Source organism: Meleagris gallopavo, chromosome 24 (genome assembly GCF_000146605.3).
Source record: "Meleagris gallopavo isolate NT-WF06-2002-E0010 breed Aviagen turkey brand Nicholas breeding stock chromosome 24, Turkey_5.1, whole genome shotgun sequence".
NCBI lineage: Eukaryota > Metazoa > Chordata > Aves > Galliformes > Phasianidae > Meleagris > Meleagris gallopavo.
This window is the reverse complement of record NC_015034.2, coordinates 30,414-51,171: the sequence shown is the minus strand read 5'-3', so window position 1 is coordinate 51,171 and position 20,758 is coordinate 30,414. Positions and strand designations below refer to the sequence as shown.

General features: G+C 42.3%; 1 protein-coding gene across 1 annotated transcript in view; it reads right to left on the bottom strand.

Annotated features, from left to right (window-relative positions):
* Positions 1-20,758, bottom strand: part of LOC100539421 (AP2-associated protein kinase 1) — a 53,239-nt gene that overhangs the window by 17,904 nt on the left and 14,577 nt on the right. Inside the window, 15 exon segments of the mRNA XM_010723047.3 lie at positions 173-292; positions 674-831; positions 1,391-1,466; positions 1,469-1,619; positions 4,047-4,250; positions 5,047-5,315; positions 5,399-5,553; positions 6,987-7,066; positions 8,006-8,109; positions 8,953-9,085; positions 10,809-10,890; positions 12,285-12,406; positions 14,365-14,507; positions 16,332-16,440; positions 16,864-16,982. Coding sequence (XP_010721349.1) covers positions 173-292; positions 674-831; positions 1,391-1,466; positions 1,469-1,619; positions 4,047-4,250; positions 5,047-5,315; positions 5,399-5,553; positions 6,987-7,066; positions 8,006-8,109; positions 8,953-9,085; positions 10,809-10,890; positions 12,285-12,406; positions 14,365-14,507; positions 16,332-16,440; positions 16,864-16,982 — 2,025 coding nt within the window.

Here is a 20,758-nt window from a genome sequence, read left to right as displayed (position 1 = left end):
ACAGGTTGACTAAGTTTCTTACCTCACCAAAAGCTTTACATGTTCCTCACCAAAAGCTCCAGATGTTGCAATTAGTGTGTTTTACTTCCTTTTAAAGAAGCTATGACAAAGAGCTGCTGCTTTCTCACAGCACTATGCAGGACGCTGCCCTGCAGGACATAGTTGGACTCACCCGATCCAGCAGTGAAGGAAGATGAGCCACCAAACGCATCTGCCTGGGCTGCAGATGAAGCTGGTTGGAAACCTGGAATCAAGTTCTCTGTGGAACTGCCCATCTTTTCTGGAGCTTTCCCTGAAATACCAGACACAGATTTAGGGGAAAAACTTCCATTCTGAAGGTTGTTTACTCACCTATACTTCTAGGATACTACTTCAGTGAGTGACTTAAAGACTTTCCTGCAAACCACAACTTGCAGATGAAGCTGAGTTTATAGTGTAGCTTCTCCAGTCAACTGACCAGTGCCACATTAAGAGCAGTTAGTACCCATCCCTGAGAGAATCATGCTCAGCAAAGATGACTGGGACTGGAAAGGGAGACTGGAATAATTAAGCTCTTACAGCACAGCAGGTCATGATTATATGGGAATGCCCCAGCAGCATCTGACAAAGCATCACTCCATGCTGCTTTTCATTTCAAGAGCAGGCTGGTACTAAAGTACCTCCATGAACCTACCATCACCCAGCTTTGCAAAGTCCTTGTTCAGCAGCTCCTCAGCTGTGAGTTTGGAGAAGTTATCATCATCAAACGGATTCCAGGTGGAGACATCGGGCGGATTATAGACGTTCTGCTGTGAAGTCCTTGGGGAACCCGAGGGCGTAGTGGAAGCCGATCTGGATGTGACCATCCCAAGCAAACAACAGCCATTAACAATCCACTTGAAGTTCTCTGGCCAACACCATGAGTTGGTTTATACTACTGCATTATAATTACAATTCTTACTTCAATCACTCAGTGCAAGGTATTTTACTTGCACACCCAGAATGCTAGGACCAGCTGGCCTTATCTACTTGTAATCTGCCTGAGCATCCTCATGTCAGGAATGAAAACTATAAAAGTCATTAGCAAGTGCTCCTGCAGAAGACCTTCTGCTAGACAGCAGGCATGAAGCATGCACCAGAGCTACTGGTGAGACAGGTGACTAGATTTAGTAATCCATCTGAAGGCCCATTTGCTCAGCATTCTGGGAGCGAGGAAACACTCAAAAGGACTTCTGCAGTTGGGAAGTTTTTCCAGTGACTTTCTGCCAAGTTCTACACAGTCTTGGAGATGCAATTACTAATTTATACCAGTCTATTTTCATCTTAGAGCTTAGCCCAGGAAGACCCTAAGGAGCCTTATCTACACTCCACCCCATCCATATCCTTTGATATCAAGCAAGCAGCCACCTACTTGGACTTGTTGAGACTGGCTTCAGCAGCAGCTGCCTGCAGGAGCTGGGTAGATTTGCTGGCTGGAACCCCAAAACAGCACTGTGGGTCACATCACTCAGAATCCTCCTGTGTCCTGCACGCTGCGTCTTGGGGGAGGACGGAGGTGTGAGAGAACCCAGCTTCTGCCCCTGAACTGCTGTAGGTGGTGTGGTTTGAGGTTTTTGCTGTTGCCTTATTTGTGCCTGCATCTAGGAGAGAGAGTAAAATGATCATGTTCTCCTTTTGTGAACAACAGCCACGGTGTAAAAAAAAAATATGCTGTGTTTTGGAGGATCTGATCTCCTAGTCATGGATCAGAGATAGGCTGGAGAAAAACAACACAGAAATAAACGTGTCAGGGGAAGTGTGGGGCTAGAAATTGGTGGTCCACTGCATTTCTGCATTACTACAATTGCACAAGAAGGTACTTTCTCCCGTCTGTGGTTAGCAAAGGTTACCTGTACTCAGAAGCTTGCTGAAGAGGGTAAAGAGGCTAAGATACAGGGTAGACCATAAAAATCAGATCACAGGACACAGAAATCTTGCTATTTGGACACACGGAGCTGGACAAGGTGATGAATAGATAGAACCTCAAATTCCTAAAGGAGCTGAGGACTTCTGCAGAAATCTTGTGCAAGCTTTCTTAGTTTTCTACCCAAGCAAGCAGAAAGAACAACCTCAAGACCATAATTTGACATTAAAATCTAGGAGGAAAAAACCACAAAATATTACAACTACAAACCCTTTGGAAATTTCAAGAGGTTTATCAAACTGAAGTTATTTTTTCATTACTTCAGCCTTGTGTTAAGCTCACAAACCCATAAAAGCCTTCAATACTGTTTTGTAGTCATATGCAACAACATTTCAGATGCGATTTTTCAAGGAAAAAAGAAGTCTTTCAGTGACAGCTGCTGGCTGGTTTTAAAGAGAGAAAGCCAGAATGCAAAGAGCAGAAAGCTGACCGTGTCATCTCCACCACCTGGCCACTAGAACTCTCTGTTCCCCAGTCAGCATCAGGACATTTTCAACCAGGCAAGACAGATGAAAGATTTGGAAAGACCTAAGAGGGCAGTGAGGGAAGAGTTACATTCCCAGTGTTGTGCTTAACTACAATGGTGCAAAGAAAACAAGTGGTTAGCTGCCTTGCTTTTCATCTGGCAATTTCTGGCTGAGAAGCAAGCTGACCTGAATGCTGCTGATGCACCCACCTTAAATCTTGCTATATAGGTCACTGCAGAATGGTACATCTGATGCTAAGAAATAAATAGGCAGTGCCAAAATCTCCACAGAAATGAACAGTAAGTTTATAAAGCTGAAATTCTGCAACTTGAAAAGGTTTTGACAGGTCCTGGCTCGGTATCTTCTGCTCAGAAAAACTTCAGAGAAGATGTCTTAGTATTCATTTTTTAAGTGAGCCAATCACTGTTTATCTCCTCCTTACTACTACAGAAGCTGAAGTCTCCAAATACATCCATTCTGTTGAGTCTTGTAGGGGCGGGAGTGTGAATTTTCAGTCCAGATGATTCAACAGTATTAAGAATATTTTTGTGCTAGTGAATCACAGCAAAGCTCTTTAGAGATGCACTTCAGTACTCTGTGTCAGGCATATCTGCCTTAGAGGAGTAGGGTAATTATGGACTTCATTCATGTAGTGAAAACTTTCTCAGGTTTCAGGCTGACTTGCCCCAGGTCATTCAGCACAACAAAACCAGCAACACAAGACTCCAACCTCAGCCTAGCAAGCAGTTCAGTACTGGAAATTAATATGGAAGTGAAGGAGTGAATAGGACAGAGCCTTAAGATACAGAAAAAGAGCAAGACAAGAAAGGCTTCCTCAGCATTGCTCAAATCACTTGCTCACAGAATTTTTAGTCAAATTAAAAATCTTGATGTCACTTTAAAAGAAGCATGCCTAAGAGATTATTTAGGCCCTGAATAGTAACTCACAAAGCCAGCAAGCAAAAATTGACCCTCAGTTTGGCTAAGACATTGCATAGCTGAAGAGGTTTATTATCAGACACTGCTTTGCACGCATGCAACCCAGTATAGCAAAATAATGGATGGCTTCCTTTTGCCTGGTGCCTGCATGTGCTTTTGCTCCAACATGCAATTGGAATCTGGGGCATCACTTTGCACTCCCAAAAACAAAGAGTGGATGCGACTGTGCACGAACGAGAGCAAAAGGCACAGCTTTTTGCCATATGCACTGCAGAGATACTCTGGCAGCACAGATCCTGCCCTCTGGCACAGCTCCCCTGACTTCAACACTGCAGACTGCAGCAGGAAAGTAGCCAGCTAACAGCCACATTTTCCATTAAGTACAGAGCATTTATTTTGGATGCAGTCAGATGATGAGAAAAGTAGATGAGGTATTTATCTTTAAAAACACGATGCCTTGAAAAGTTTGCTTTCCAAAGAATTCAGCATCCCAAGTTACCCAATTCCAGAAACAACCAGAAAGGCTACTTGCACATTCCTCGACATCAGCCCTCAATATTAAAGTAGTTACAAATAAGCAGCACTATAGCATAGTTCCAGGTGCTCATTCTGATGAAGTACAAATATTTAAGACAGTTTATCACATGACAGAGGAGGGACAGAGAAACACTACTACGTCTACTCCAGCAGGCTCTTACCGCTTGTTCCTGCTGTGGTGTTGGCTGGGCTGCACTTTGCTGGGCCTGGGGCTGTGGTGCTGCTGGAGCCTGTTGCTTTTGCTGAACTGCTGCTGCTGCTGTCTTCTGCTGCATGGCTGTCTGCTGGGCCATCATCTGCTGCTGCTGGTAGTAGTTTTGCATCAGCTGCTGCTGTGCTGGTGCTCCCTGCTGCATCACTGGGAACTGGGAAACAAGCAGTAGTTGAGACACCTGCTGCTCAGCTGGGAAGTGGGTTAGCAGAACTCAGGGACAGCCATGAGACTGGTCATAGCCACCGCAAGCAAAGCAGCAACAGGTTGAGATGGCTTGGAGACCACCTGCATGAAATGGCATTCTGGTCCAATGTTAGATCCTTTCTGGGTTACATCTGCTTATAGCAGGCTCCCTGCAGTCCCAAACTCCTTTCTCCATTTTTATTTGTTCTAAACCTTCCCCCAGGACAAGAAGCTTCATTATCCTGCTTCTTCCACTGTTAAACATGCTTCTGCAGTTATCTGTGCTGCTATCAACACTTCAGTTAAGCATGTCTTATATAGATAAATCCTATCTAACATACAAGTTTTTCACAGGTTTCTCTATCATGACAGCCTACCACACAAACAGATCTGACTGCTAAAAAAGGCACACCAGCTTTCTTGCATCACAAAAAGCAGAAGAGAAAAAAATATTCCTCTGCTCATCAGTTAAGCACTGACCTCAAGTCTCTGAAACACTTTGAGCTATAAAACCTTAACCAACACCACTTTTTTTAACGTTAGTTCATGACAAAGACCTCTTAAGGCTTTCCACTTTGACAGTTAAAAATGATAGTCTTCTGTTACAAAATAATGTTGCTAGACAAGTGAAAACACATTGGAAAATGCATAAAAATTGTACCTATCCTTTAGAAAAGGAAAACAGAGAGCTTCCTCTAAATGCAGTGATGTGCATTTATATCTGGCACAGGAAGTACACAGCAAATACTGCCACATTTGCTCACCTGCTGAGCTTGCATCACCTGCTGCTGCTGGTAATATGCAGCCTGCTGCTGCTGCTGTTGCAGTAGCTGCTGCTTCAGAAAAAGCTGCTGTTGGTGCTGAGGTGTGGCTTGTGGCTGAGCAGAAGGGACCTGGGGCTGTGCCTGTGATGCCTGCTGGAGTGCTGGCGCCTGCTTGGCTTGTGGCTGCACTGAAGTTGGTTGCGGTGCTGCTTTTTGCTGGGGGACACTTGCAGGGAGTGAAGGCTGACCACTGCCCAGGGCAGTAGGCCCTGCAATTGGTAGAATGGATCTGTTAAGTGATCAGCATGCACCAAAGTCCAGCAACACATCATAGCACAGCCAGGAGTCTCACCTTGAGGCTGAATTGCTGCTTGGGCTGTGGGTCTCTTCCTAGGTGTCAAGGCTGGCTGAATTGGTAAAATTCCAGGGTTGGGTTGTGTCTGTCCTGCTTTAGGTCTCTGGCGAGGTGCTATGGAAGTTTCTGTTGTAGGAATGGGATCTGTCAACCTACAAAATAACATAACAATTAAAAACAAGAATCACCAGCAGAAGCAGTAAGAGTAGTTTGTGTTAGTCTGAGAGTTGTTACAAGCAGCACACAGCACAGGCTTAAACACTCTTCCGTATGTCAGCTTTAAAGGTGATAAACTGAAAAAGGTGAAACATTTAGATGCTTCCAGATACACAGGACAACCTCTTCCAGAAAGCTGCAAGCACAGTAGAGCTTAGTAGATGCACTCACTACAATCAGACTATCATTATCATTTAGATGACTGCCAGTTGTGGTGTCTTTTTCTATTGGACAGCTGGAACTTGTCAAATTCAAATATTTGCTAAAACATATTGCTTAAGGCTACTTAGAGTTACAGATGAGCAGATGAAGGATAAGTAAGCTTAAGAGCAGCTGGTGCCTTTGGGCAAAGTTGTCTGAACTAGTCTTTAAAAATACCTTAACTTTAGTACATCTACCCCAGAATAAGGTCACTGGACATCCTCTGATCCTTGTTCAGTATTACTCATCCTCCATCGAAGCACAGCAACAGGGCCAAGCAGCCAGATATCATCCTGTCCTTCTGCAGATACATCTCCTTGTGAGACATCAAAGTTGTTCTACTAACGTGAGCGTAGCTGTGTTCCATTATAACAACAAATAAAGCAGACTCCTGGGACTGAGGCAGGAGTAGAGATGCCCTATTTCAGAATAGGAAGAAAACTGCTGCTTCTGGAGTGCCCACTGCTATAAGGTTCACATTTCAGTAAATGAAAGCAGAAGTTTTGTCCAATAGAATTTATATACTTTATTACAGTATTATAAACAGGAGTAAGCAGTGGCAGGAGAGGAGAACAACCACAACAGTACAGCAGCTCCCCAAACTCATTAGGCTATTCAGATGGAGACTGCATCGCCCAAAGAAATTACGTGGCTCTTGCAGAAACCGCAGCAATTGCACAGAGTAATTACTGGGTCAGGTTATCATCTGCTGAGGACCAAATTGGAACAGCAATAGTTCCTGATGCAATTTTTCCAGTCGCCTTGTGCTCTCTGGGCCAATTCCAGGCCCACTGCAGTCTCTCTGCTATCTTAGGTACTCTGGGTACTGCCTTAGGATGGATGACGCAGTATATTCATTTAAGTGCACAAACCTAAAGCGCCACTGTCAAGCAATGTCTTCAGGACAAAGCTTAGCTGTTGAGTCATGCTGAGTGTTGCCCAAATACCTCCCTCCTCTCACACAAAAATTTCCAGCATCTGCATCTTCTGTCTTTCAGATCAATGGATATTTATGTCATTGAAGCAAAGCCTCAGGACTGCAGTGTTTGCCTCAATGTATAAGTACAAGCCCACAAAGAAGCAACTAAATATGCTAAGCATCTTTTCTAACAGAACACAGAGAGAATACACAGTAGAAAAGAGAGCTAACTAATGAAGGTGTGGTTACCTGGCCTTTGGTTGACTCTTCTTCGCCGCAGCTTCACTTGCTTTGACTGGGTCTGGGAGTTTAGCAGGGATTGGAGAGTTCTGCAGATCCCAAAAACACTGAGTTTAGTACTTTGTGGGCAGAAAACAGTCAAATTATTTGCAAAAGCACACCAATAAAATTTGGAGGTTGCAGAATCCCCATAGTAATTATTCCTCACTCTGGGCAAAGGACAAACCCCTCCTCATTAATGGCTTGAGAGGAGCTTGGTTGAGTTTTCACAAGGAGAAAGATATGGTTCAGCTTTCTGACCATTTTCTACATGTGCAATCTGAACACAAAGCTTTATAGCACATGCTCAGTATTTGAAAAGAATCTGGGAACAACAGTAGCAAGTTACTAACACCGATAAAAAAAATACAAGCATGACTAATATCTTGTACATAAAAATCATATATAACTACCAAAACATGGAAGAAAATTAAGGTTTTTTTTAATCTGGAAACAAGATGATATCATGTCACAGATATCTATAATACTATAAAGAAAACTTTATTTTCCAGGTGAATTCTATAAGGACAGTAAGAAGGAGCAGGTGGTTGTACAAGGTCTGATACAGTTCAAATGCACATTGGCTGCTCTCAGCCAGACAGCAGACAAAATTACTGCCTTTAAAACCAACTGCAGTGCAAATTACACATGCTATGATGAGTTTGCCTGAGAATCAAATGGGTTTCACAAGCATGGCCTAATTTTTCATGTTCACATGCAAAAGGTCTCTTGATTAGCCTCATGCTAGTAACTGGGCAAGGATATAAGTCAGAAACAGAAATATGCAATGTATGAAACAAAACCCTGATTTCCACACACCCTTAAAGAAAAAAAAACTGCACTGCTAATTACAAGAAATGGAACAGAACCTCCTGATTAGAGACTGTGGAAGCAATCAACACAGCACAGCAGCATCTTCGATATTTAGCAGCTGCCACCCCCAACTCCTCACACAAAGCCCTACATCAGTCCATTGCTTCACTACTCACCTGGACGTTCTGGACTGGGCATTCCTTCTTTGCCAGTTTGAATGCAAAGTAGGAGACTTGATAAATATCAGGTCTCTTATCAGGGTCTGGCTCAAGCATATACCCTTTAAAAGATAAAGATACATCAGAAAAACAGAACAGATTCATACAAGGATGGACTAAGAAACACTTTTTAAAAATATATTTTTAAACACTCCTATGAGTAACTCCTAGCTGCTATTACAGGCTCTAAAGCAAGGAGGGGAAAACAGATTGCTTGGTCAGGGAATGGCATAGGATTTACTTCTGCATTTCCAAGTGAGCCCACAGGAAAAGAGGTTGACAAAGCCCTAGTGAGTGTGGAGGGCAGGAAGACGCACAGACCACTGCCTTTGCATAAGCAAAGAACATACCAGGCTGCTTTGAAAATAACTCTGTCACTCAAGATAACGGCTAGAAAGAGTTTAAAAAACTACACTGTACTGATGAGAGAGCTTCCCCAGCTCTGCCAAGAGTAATGCATTGTACCCTTAATTACACATTCACTCTAGGCAGTAGGTTATTTATAAATCATTTCAGTTCTGTTTCTCAATTCACAAAAATAAATTCTAATCACTGGTCTAAGTCACTGTGGTTCTTTTCCGTTCCTTATCCAAACAGATTTGGTACTGGAGAAGTACGTTTTGCATAAATAGGCTTATTGTGCAAGTTCGCATAGGGCTCAAACCAAAAGGTTGTCTCTTTTCCTGCCTTTTCACCGAGCTCAGTCAAACAGAAATCCCTGTTGTAACTGTGCTTTGAAGAGTGATGTCCCAACCTACAAGAAAATCATTTCATCCAACCGTGTGTGCAAAGCAAGCTTCTTACAACAAGAAACACAACTGTTCTGCTGTAGGAGCATAGAATGTAAACACATCTTAAGAAAAAGTTCTGTGGAAGTTGATTAGGGCACTGTCAGAGACACTCACGGATGAGGCAGTGCATGTCCTGTGAATGCCGGGAGTTATCTGGAATGGTGAAGTTGCCATCACAGATTGCCACCTGACTCTCCCCAAATGGCAAAGTGAAGTAACACAGCTTGTACAGCAAACAGCCGAGGGCCTGAAGACAACAGAGCAGGTGAGTTAACTAACTGAAGGAAAGATGCCACAAGATCCCCAAGTTGACACAGACCTTACATTGGTATATGCTACTGCATGTAAGTGCACAAAACCTTTTCCTGTTCCCCACATACAAAGCAAAATTAATAGGGAAACCAAATGACATCCATCATCCTTAATATATTTATTCTGGCCAAAAAAAACCACCTTAAAACGTACTGGTTACCAAGCTTAAACTGTAGCAGTTCATATAAGTAATGTAACGGTTGGAAGGTTATTTGTGATTATATACAGCATTTGTCAGCAGGTTGCTAGGTTATATCATTGGCTCATCTATTTCTGTGCTACTTTTGATAGCAAGGAAAACCCTCTATTTCAAAATAATATACAAGTTTTACACAAAATGCTAATTATGAAACACTGCTGCCATCCCAGGGTAAATGGGGGAACATTTCCTAATGCAGGACAACTCATCATCAACTTGGGGCTTTGGTGATAGGATTTGATAATTAAATTGTACTCCAGTTCAAAAGAACCTCAGTGAGTCTTGGAGAAAAGAAGGTGCTAAACAGGCTCACTACTGCAAGGGGCTGCGCTCTGCACAGCACTGCATACTTGTCTGGGAACACAGCAGATGAGCAGAACAGAATTACTTCAAGGCCAAGAAGAGAGTAGCTTGAGCCTCTGTCTCCACCTCTCTACATGATCACTAAGGGTACAAACCCAGGATTCTCCTCTAGCTGCCCCTGAGGCCCTGACAGTCTTTTCACACTGTTACAGCTGTGCCATCCCCTCTCTGGAGCTCAGCAAGGCAAGCGATCCAACGCTGGTCTGGTGCCTATGTCTACAAACCTCCTGCTGAACTCAGCACTGCAAGAGCCCCATATGAGCTGCTGTGTTCCTGACCCTTGGCTGAGCTCACAGATAACACAGAGAACTCTTTCCAGCTGATGCCACGCCAGCAATTTTCCCTCTTATATATGCAAACGTAACTATAGAGGATCCAAAAACACTCTCCTTACACTGCTGCCTCCTTGTTGCTTTCTAGCTCAGGGCTTCAAAAACTATAAAAACACACGCAAATTAGCATTTTTAAACACATCCTATTTGCTGAATTGCCATTTCTCCACAATCAACAAAGGCTCTTCATCCCAATTAAGAGGAAGCCTACCATCCTTTTGTTGTTAGGTTATCTAGTAGTGGATTACACCACAGCTGCATTTTTCTCTCAGCATAGGAAACATAGCAAGATTCACTCCTCATTAGAAACAGCAGTACAAAAGCTTGGTCCTTGGCCAGGTTTGACGACTGAGCTGCACTATACTGCCCAGAAGCATACTATTATTCCGTAGGGGAAAGCCTATTTTCTCCATTTTCCATCTTCTTCTGCCTAGTAACATTGGTTTCACGCCCTTGCTCAACAGAAGCACAAGTTACACCACCTTCAATTTTCTGTTTTAATTGTTTTATGATATAAAATCATGTTTGCACTGTTCAATTCTGAAATTTCATACATCTCTATATTAAAAGCACATGAAAAGCAGTATGCAAAGCACCAGTCATGTCTTACCCAGAAGCCAGCCTGTTTATCAGTAACTCAGAAACTAGAAGCAGAGCAACTCTCTACTCAGAGACTATCCAGCCAGAAAGTTATCTTGTCGTTAGGACAACGAAAGCAAACTGCAGTCTGGTTGTGTGATGTTAAGTGGGCTTTTTATACATACCCATATGTCTGCTTTTGTAGTGATAAGTTTGCCACTATACAGGTTGACCATTTCTGGTGCTCTGTAAGATAACGTAGTGTACCTGCAGCAAAAAGATCTACTGGTGAGTTCAATGTGGATATCAGATGAGCTTTCAGTATGCCACATTTAAAATAGTTCAAAATTCATACTTTTCCTATTTGTTTTGGAGCAAACACTAGAGAAAAATTAGATATTTCTCAACGATTATCAACATCAGAATCTGCTGCATGATTCTAACATGAGAATACTGACACTGCAAACCATCCTCAGAAAACAAAGCAAAAACAAAGATTCCTTCTGCAACAAAGAGTTTACTCACAAAGGACAGTATTTTTAAGAGCTAAAACACAAACACTCAAGAATTCAGAATATTAACAAGGTCAGAAGTCAAGTGTCCTCTGCAGTGTCCTTACCGCGGGCTTCTGGCCAACCTACGAAGATTGTAACTGGATACAAGGCTCCTAATAAACAGGCTTCCATGCTGGGATTCCTGCTCAGAGCCATTGTAGACAAAGGAAAGATCATTTTGCAGCTTCAACTCAAACTAGAATGTGCCTCATTTTGTTAAGTAAATGAAACAGATGGAAAATGAGCCACAGTATGATATTCTTAAGGTTTTCTATCAGTGCATTTATAATTTTTGCTGTATCACATTCCACGCTATTTAGCTTGATCACAAGAAAAGGTTGCTAAAGCATTCCAAAGGGATTGCAAAGAAAGACTGGGAGAGCTCAGAGAACTTCAGTGAAACAAGTCCAGGAAGTCCATGCAGGCATGACAGAATCCTCACAGAAAGGAAACATTTGCACACATTTCTAACACACGGTTTTCCAGCCAAAGTATTGTATTAATGCAACAGGAATGTTTGTGTAGCAATGAAGTGAAAACTAAAGCAAGAGCAGGATCTGGCAACTGCTCCATCTCTGATCCAGGCCCTGCTGGGCTGTGAGTTGATTTCCTTTTCTAAAAGCATATCAAGGCATCCAGCACTGATACTGCTAGAGCGGGTCACACACGGGCAAAACAAACCAAATGAAACACCCTAAAGTCCTTCCATTTTTATGGGAAGATGAGCCATGTATTTCCTTACTTACTGCAAGGACTGAAGACGAGAGGCTCATGAAAAGAAAGGGATTTTATCATTCTCTATATTTGCAGTTCAAATGAGCCAACAGAGAGACTGATTCCATAACAAACAAAGCATGCCACTGCCTCATCAAGGCAAGCAACCCCTCTGCATTAGCACGTTCAGTCTTTCAGGTCCAAAGAAATTACATCAAGCTCAGTTTTTGATTGTTTCACCTTCCCTCAGGCCCTTACCTACCTCTAGCAGGTACTTCTATGTAGCAACATCAACCTGCTGCCACAGGCACCAGTAAAATCTAGTCACAGTATGAAGAAAGTCACCCTTCAAATACAAACTGTGTCTGAGGCAAAAGAAAAAAGCACACTTACTTCTTGATCTCCTCCTCCACCGCATTCACCCCTTCTGTTTGAGGGTTCTGGAATTTGTTGGTAGCACTTCCAAAGTCACAGAGGACATAGTGACCACGATCATGTAGCAAGATATTTTCAACCTACGAATGTTGCAGCCAAAAAAAGGAACCATTCAATTAGACAGAAACATTAAAACAACTTGTTTTCTTTAGGTGATTCAGGGTTTTAATGCCTGAAGACAAATCAGACACGTCAGACAAATGTGTAATGTGACAGCAAAAGAAAATAAGCACCAAAACTGTCACACCTCCTAAAAGTCAGATCATAGAAACACAGCTGTAAAACTGCCTTCCATTCTGTCTGATGTCCTTTCCCTTTCCTTCCTTTTTTGCAAGCATATCACTCTGCCTCTATTAAGGCTGTGTACTTCAGGAGAAAAACTTCACATTTCAGTGTCTTCAATACTCAAGTTCCCTCAGCCGTACTCTGTAATCTGAATTTGGGATGACCCCCTGCTTTCAAGTACTATTTGTTAGCTTGAATCAGACCAAAACAGGCACCTGTGGTAGCTGAAAGATCAGCTCTCTCCTAAATATTCAAACTTAAAATCATGGAATAGCAAAAATCTACCATGTTCTCTCAAGGGAATACAGACATTTTTTCATTTATTTGCCTTCAAAGTATTCAGGTCCAACCATGCAAAAACACACTGCTTGTAGATTTCAAAAACAAGCGAACAAAAAAACCAAGATGCTGCCCACAAGTAGTCAATGGCAAAAATTTTTTGGAAATAGACCTCCTTATCAAGGATAACGTTTACAAAAAGCAAAGAAGTCAGCATTTTAAGCATTGAAAAATCCCACCAAATTAAAGCAGCTAAGAGGGAAATGCTGGCATGAAACCAGGGATGAAACAACCCCTCTCCCTCACTTCTGCCATTCATCTGCTTTGAATAAGCACTGCACACAGAGCTGATCTTTAAGAAACCAGCACTGATAGTGTTATTCCCTACCCCCTCCAAACACCCTCTAAATGTTTCCAGAAGCATCCCTTCCACTTTATCTGGCTGAGTAGTTGGATATGACTTCTCACTGAAGCAACCTGGAAGTTTTATTCAAATCAGCACATTCATCAAGCAGGCTTCACTCAGCACCAACAAAAATAAACAACTGTCACCAGGTATAGAGTACTTGTGCAAGTCATCATTATCAGCACTAGATAAGTTTATTCCCTCCTTCCACTCAGTAAAGTGAACACCAGTCTGACAACTGACTGTACAATGGGGTCACAGTCACTTGAAACATACAAAGGGACACCAGACCCTACATATTTTTATCCCGTGCTGTTTTTCATACTCCTAGAAAACAAAGGCCAGCAGCACAAAACAAACAGCTGCTGAGGCCTCAGAGAACAGAGCCTGACCCACAAAGCACACGTGAATTTCAAATATACACACAAGCCACACAAGTCCTTATGGACTGAAGTTATTTTTCAGGCATTTTATGAGCCAGTTGAGAGAAAAAGGAAATGTCTTTTTTAAGTTTGTTTGATTACAGGCATAGCATTTTTCAGAAGCTTTCCCTGCTGCCCTTGCTCTGTTCCCATCTGAGCACAGAAAGCCTCGCAATCCACACAGTTTCATGGTCAATAGTTAGAGGCCAATTTTGAAAGCTTCTAACAACTCCTGCCACAAAGCCAATGTCTCTGGAGCGATCCTTTTCATATGGGTCCAGGAAACACACAGCACACTTTCTCTGAACAACTATAATATCAACAGTGTTTCACGCGGTAGGCAGAAAGTCACTGTGAATAATTCATCAAATACATTCTGGCATATCTCTGGTGAAAAACAGAATTTTTGAAACATTTATGTTTTTAAAGCAGATCTATAGACAGTAAACATATGGTAAGCAGCTATGGGAGGCTCTTTTTTTTTTTTCTTTCAATAGAGAGAGGTATTTACACCCACTTTCTCTTATTACTAACAACAAAAACACAGTACCAGCCTTCAGAGCCCGTCTGCCACAGTGTAGGCAGACAACACATACATTCAGGATCACACACAACCCCTCCTGCTTTACTGGAGTCCACAACTCACCTTCAGATCCCTGTGGATTATTGGTGTTTTACACTGATGCAGCCTTGCTACAGCTTCACAGGTGTCACAGAAGATCTGCAGGACTTCATTCTCTGTGAACCCTGTCTGAAGTCGTTGATTCATGAGGTTCACCACCTGTCCTCCTGAGGAAAAATAACAAGAATGAGAGCAAGATAGCCAAATTACACCAGACCCAGTCCAAGCCCCATTCCTACCAGATATACCCTGCTTTAGACAACTCCCCACGTGTGGCTGGATATCAGCACATAAGAAGTTCATGAAATCAAATTCAGAGTTCTCTCCAAGCCTCCGCAGAGGTTCTTTGCAATCAGCTCAGTCATCTTATTTCCTCCTCTCCTTGCCTAAATTGTTTTGTATGTGCCAGGAGGTGCTCCATCTGACCCTTGGGCAATGCTTCAATAGCACAAGTTTGCTTCTCCTCCACCTCACTATCTTAACACTCCGATGCAATTCTAAGCCACATTTTTCCTCTCCTCCTCAAAATAAAATGTTTGTCAGAGTAGAAGAAAAGGCGGCTAAATTTGAGGCACCCACAGACCACAAAACAGTCTGCCACATGGAAGCAAGGAAATAGAGACAGACTCAAAAAAAGCCATTTTTTAAATGGCTTGGCCAAAATCACAGACTGGCAAAATCTATCTGTACAAGGGGAACCTTCAGCAGTTTTCATGCTTTGAATGAGTCCTAACTTTGCCTCATCTCTTTGCTGTAAAGGCCTTTGCAGAAAATCCACACAACTTCTTCCCCCTAAAAACATCTGAGGTATACAGAGGAAAAAAAAATTTGAACTTTTGGTAAAGCTGCATCAAAATTCATATCCATAGCACTAAAGCTCTGAAGAGAAGCTGAGCTTAGTAAGTAGTATAGCTGTATTTTGCACTCAGTGAGTGCAGTTCAGCACATAAAGATGCATTAATTCAGTTTAAGCAGCTGTTTGTCACAAATGGAGAGTAACAAAGAGAAATCCAATACATAATAGCAATTTCTGTGCTTCAGCGTTGAAGACCAAGAAAACCATGTGCCAAGAAGGGTATCTGCAAGGCACAAGAGAAATACCACTTTGCAGCCCTTTTCTCATATAGGAGACACTTTAGAAAGACAGCATACTTCGTAAGCCCAACATCCAGCACAGAGGGGAAGCTAGCAAGAGAGGATTCTGAATTGCCAGCATTTACACTTTTATTTGAAGTGTGACCTGTAACATAGAGCTGAGTATGAACTCACTGGCACTGTCAGATCCCTTCCTTGAAACACTCCTTGTGATATTCAGTATTAAACCACCCAGAACAGCCAGACTTCTGAAGTCACCTGGCCAAAATATTCTTTTTGCTCACGCTTTTCCTGCAAGTGGCACTTGAGCACAGCATACGTATCATTTTCCAAACACCATATCCTAGCCACAAAAGATCAAAGCTTTAGGACAGCTGGAAAGAAGAGCCTGTCTGGCTGAAGACAGACAAGTAAAAAGGTCAGAGGTAAAAAGGAATACTTTTTGGCTTCACATTGTCCAATTCAAGCTTCTTCCAGAATAATCTTAAGTCAGGCTGAAAGAGAAAAAGCTTGCTGCATGACATGCAGTGCAGCATAATTTCATTCCACAGCCCTGCAGCTATAGAAGAGCACTTAGCATGGACCAGCCTATGGAAAACAGCTATAAATGTACACTTCAAGGTTTCCCCTCATAGCAAAAACAATTCAGGACCATCTCAGCAAAGGCAGTAAGAGCAGAATCAACAGAGTCAGCATAACCTCACGTATCATCTGTTCCTCTACATATTGTTTCTGCTTCGTTTTGTTCACAACAGTTCCTTGGTATTCAAGGAAGGGCCATGCCTAGGAATAGTTTCCCCTTTGAAATGAAAGGAAAATGCTGTGCAAGTTTCCTGTAAGCATTGAAAAGGGCCAAATCTACAGATGATCAACAACAATGTTGAGCCCACACTCACCTCGGCAGAAGTCCATTAATATCAGCACTTCCCACACATCACCGCTGCTTACTGAGTTTATACTGGAATCAATGTATCCTACAATGTTCTTGTGGCCAGACAGATCTCGCTGCAAAATAAACACATTCAAAGCATTATACAGCCACACAAGATGAGCAGCATTTTAATCTGGTTCCTCTACAACACTCAGCTTTCCAAACAGACAAACTGTGTTAGAACTAGAGGGAATGGCTTCAAGCTGCACCAGGGGAGATTTAGGCTGGACGTTAGCAGATACTACTTTTGTGAAAGAGTGGTCAGGCACTGGAATGAGCTGCCCAGGGAGGTGGTGGAGTCACCAATCCTGAAGGTGTTCAAGGAACATTTGGATTTTGTGTTGAGGGACATGGTTTAGTGAGTACTATTGGTGATAGGTGGATGGTTGGACTGGATGATCTTCCCAGCCTTGGTGATTCTGTGAACTCAGTACAGCTCACAGGCAGAAGGTGATGATGCTCTCAGTCACAGCCCCCAGAAGGAAGTGGCGACTTACCATGATTTGGATTTCTCTTTTGCATACTTGCAAGTCATACTCATTATTGACGTACATTCGCTTCAGGGCACATTTCATCCCATTGTTTGTCCTCACAAGAAACACTATGGCAAATCCACCTGCAGAAAATAGAGTAATTCTGTTTAGTAAAACAAAGCTCTGTCCTTGCTCCTGACCCTTGTTCCCAGCCTACAGATACAACCAGAAGACAGAGGGCACTCAGCAACCAAGAGCACCGTGATGGGTGCCCCCTCACATCTCCTGAACTTCAAGCTTTGCTTAGACATGCAGTATCTCAGTGATAACAAGCTATTAAACCCACTGCTTGTCCTGCCAGACAGTTCTTCATTGCCCCATTAATTTCCATTACAATGGGCAAAGCTGAAGTATGAACAGCAACAATGCTTTGGATAGAAATCAGAGCTATGGAGCATCACTGAACTTCCAGAGGTCTCAACTCAAAAAGGTTTCCCAACTTTCCAAACATCTGTGTTGCTTTGTAATGTAAGCAGCAGAAGAAATCCATCTCCCACACATGATTTGATATTAGTAATTTTCAAAAAAAGATAGAACAGGAGGAAAACAACAATTCATTTTGTGGTCATTGCTATTAGTCAATACAGGTCTGCTAGAATGTATTTGACTTCTTTAAGACAACAGCTTTTTATTTTGATGCATTGGTAACAGATGAAAGGGTTTTACATGTGTAGTAGAGGACAGAAGTGGGAAGCTGACTAAGGATAGAGTTATGTAGGCAAAGTTTTATAGTTGGCTCCTTTAGATCAGCACAAAGCAGAATAAGAATCACACACAAACAGCACTCCACAATGGTAAAACGGAAACACAACAACATTGTTATTATCACAACCTAAGAGCACCTTTTTTCTCTGTAACTTTACATTCCAGCATTTAATTCTTTTATGCTTAAGGACTTCTAAAGAATCAGCTCAAAAATAATCCTGATTCAGTGCTGCTGCAGCCAGTCCTGCTACGCCCAGAACAGCACACCTATCCCAAAGAGCTCTCATTTCAGGGATTTCATAGAATACCCCAGGTTTGAAGGACCTGTGGAGATCACCGAGTCCAATTCCTGGATTTTCAGAGCCTTTCAATGATTCTCACCATTATCTCCTTTTTTAAGAGCTGCCAAAAAACTAACAGATCAACAATACACATATGATCTCATTTGAAATGCTTGCACATCATTACTATTAATGGTTAGATGGCATTTGGATGAGTTCCTTGCTATCATGTAGAATTCAATAAGCAAAACAGCCACACGTAAGTAAGACTTTGTGTTAAAATAGATTACATTTGACAACACCAGTCTTGCAACAACTGGTGCTTACAAGTTGTTTGCAGATCAAGCATAGCCAGGAGACCTGCTGAAACTTATTAAATTGGTTTCTTTCTTTGCTATGAAAAGATTGAAAGAGAGCAAGTTACCAACTAACGCTGCTACAAAGTACAGCTCTCCCTGCGTAGTTGCACATTATTGTCAGCACCAGGACTGTGAAACAAAAACCTCTTGGCATGCAGAACACTTCACTTTATAATCACAGCTTATCCTAGGAACCTGGTCTGCTGGGTTTTCCAGGGAAGCTCCACGACTTCAGGAGCAAAATTAATGCAGAGCTGCCCCAGAGAAACTACAAAATGATGCAACGGATGGGAAGATTCCATTCAAAAAAAACTATAACCAGGCTACAAAATGCATCAGACTCAAATTCAGAAAAATAAAAATAAAAAAAAATATATCAAGCATGGCTCTGGGATAGAGAGCCACAGAGATGCTGCTCAATGCTGCCAGAGAGTTTTAGAAGTCCTGTAGCTCCAGAGAGCCCAATATGTTCGTAATGCTTCAAATTCAAACCCTCACCCTTACACTGCTTCAAGTTCAGCACCATAAATTACACATCATTTTTAAGAACTCCTAAACCCTCGTCACATTTGTCTCATTACTAGGTTGAGAAACATGCGCCATCACTCTGTGCTATCCATACCACAACAGACGCCTGTGCTGAAAGCAAGACAGCACTCTGAGCTCCCCCTCTTACCACCTGCAGTGGAATTATAAGAAATAAGGGACCCATAATCAGCATTACTTTTCTAATCCCTTCCTAAAACATCCCACCTCAAGTCATTGGAGTGATTAAGTTTGGATTTATTTTTTGATTTCCCTATAATGTTTCTATGAACCACAGAAATGCAAGAGAAAACACTAAACTGAAAAAACAACAACTATTCTTTTTTATTACAGTCTCAGTCATCATCAAAACAGTTTTTTTTTTTTTTAATGAGAAGCTCCAGCAGGAGCTAATTTCTCACAGCTTGAAGGCCACCAGGATATCCTACCTGTTTGCAGTCCATGCTCAGCAGAAAGAGACACAAGCTGAGCAGAAAAACACAGAACAATTGAACTGTGTTTTAAAAGAGAAAAAAAAAAAAAACAACACTAAATTTAAGAGTCATCTTCTCAATCAGTGGAGTCAGTACCTCCACACAGACTGTTAGTTCTTCTAGTCCAGATCCAGTGCTGGTTTTCTTACCAACCAGGACTAGCTGGCAAATAAACTATAGAACTTAGAAAAACAAAGTTTTCCAACACAGGTCACAACATCAACACATTGGAGCTGACAAACGCAGCCTGCACTACCCTGCCCAGAGAGCAGAGAGCCACACACAGCAAGTGGAACTGCACAGAGGAAAAGAATGGCAAAGTTTGCTGAGGAGCTCCCCTGCATCTGATGTAACAGCACTTACAGCCACGGGAAAGTTGTATCCTGCACCCTTTTCTCTCTCACCTTCAACTCCTGCAAACTTCAGCTGACAGCACTGCAAACGGAAGCTGTACAAAATCATTTCACTTATATAGCCTGCAAGCGCTCCTACCAATTTGGTTGCTTTATTGTTCGACTCCCACTGATGGCTGATTAAAGCATGACAGTTTTGCTACTAGTAAAAGCAGTAGGCTTCTCTCCAGAGAAAAGTATGGATTTAGTCAGGGTACACATTGTCATTTTTATACAATATCACACTTTTTTTTTATACCGTGCCATTCAAGAAGCAGGATCTTCTTGGATCCATACATATTCAAGAGAAGATGCATAAGTTCTAAGAAATTACTGCATCGTCTGCTCTGATGCCTCAAAACAGGTCATAATATTCCTCACCAATAGCAGCTGAGCCCTGCTTTCAGTTGTCCACAGGATGTGGCCCAGAAAGGCACAACAAAATGAAGAGCAAACTTCCCTCAGTCACTGCACATTTAAAATCAGAAGAGGTATCAAAAGTGACACCCCAATTTGAGTTCTCTGCACTAATTACACCTTCCTCTGCTAATTGGTTTCAGCACTCCCAGCTTTGCACGCAGAGAACAGGACTGCACTGTACTGTGAAGCAAAAGGAGGATGAGGGAAGCAGAAAGGGACAGAAAAAGTTCAAACAACAGCATCCTATTAAAATCAGCATGCTTTACCTGTTGACTGCCTTTATCCCTTCCTCCTTGCATATCTACAGGTCCACTGCCCCAAGGTCTTTCAGCTCCCAGGGCCTCTGATCACAGCCAGCTTCCTCCTGGCTATTCTAGTCCAACCCCCAATCTTGCTAAATCTGGACGGAGTTAAAAGGAAATAGATGCCAGGCAAATGGACAGGCAATGATTATGAAGCACCAAATACGCATTGCGAGAGGACTGTTTACTTCTACTCTCAGCAACCACAACAATGGGCAGAAATTGCCAGCCTCTAATGCAATATGGCAGCCCTACCACAACCCAGAGACACATCAGGAATAAAGCAACTCCACAGCAGCCAAGGTCAGGCCAACAGCTTCAGCTGCCCCAAGTTAAGTCAGAGAGCTGTGCACACATGGCCAAAGAAGGTGGGCCAAAACA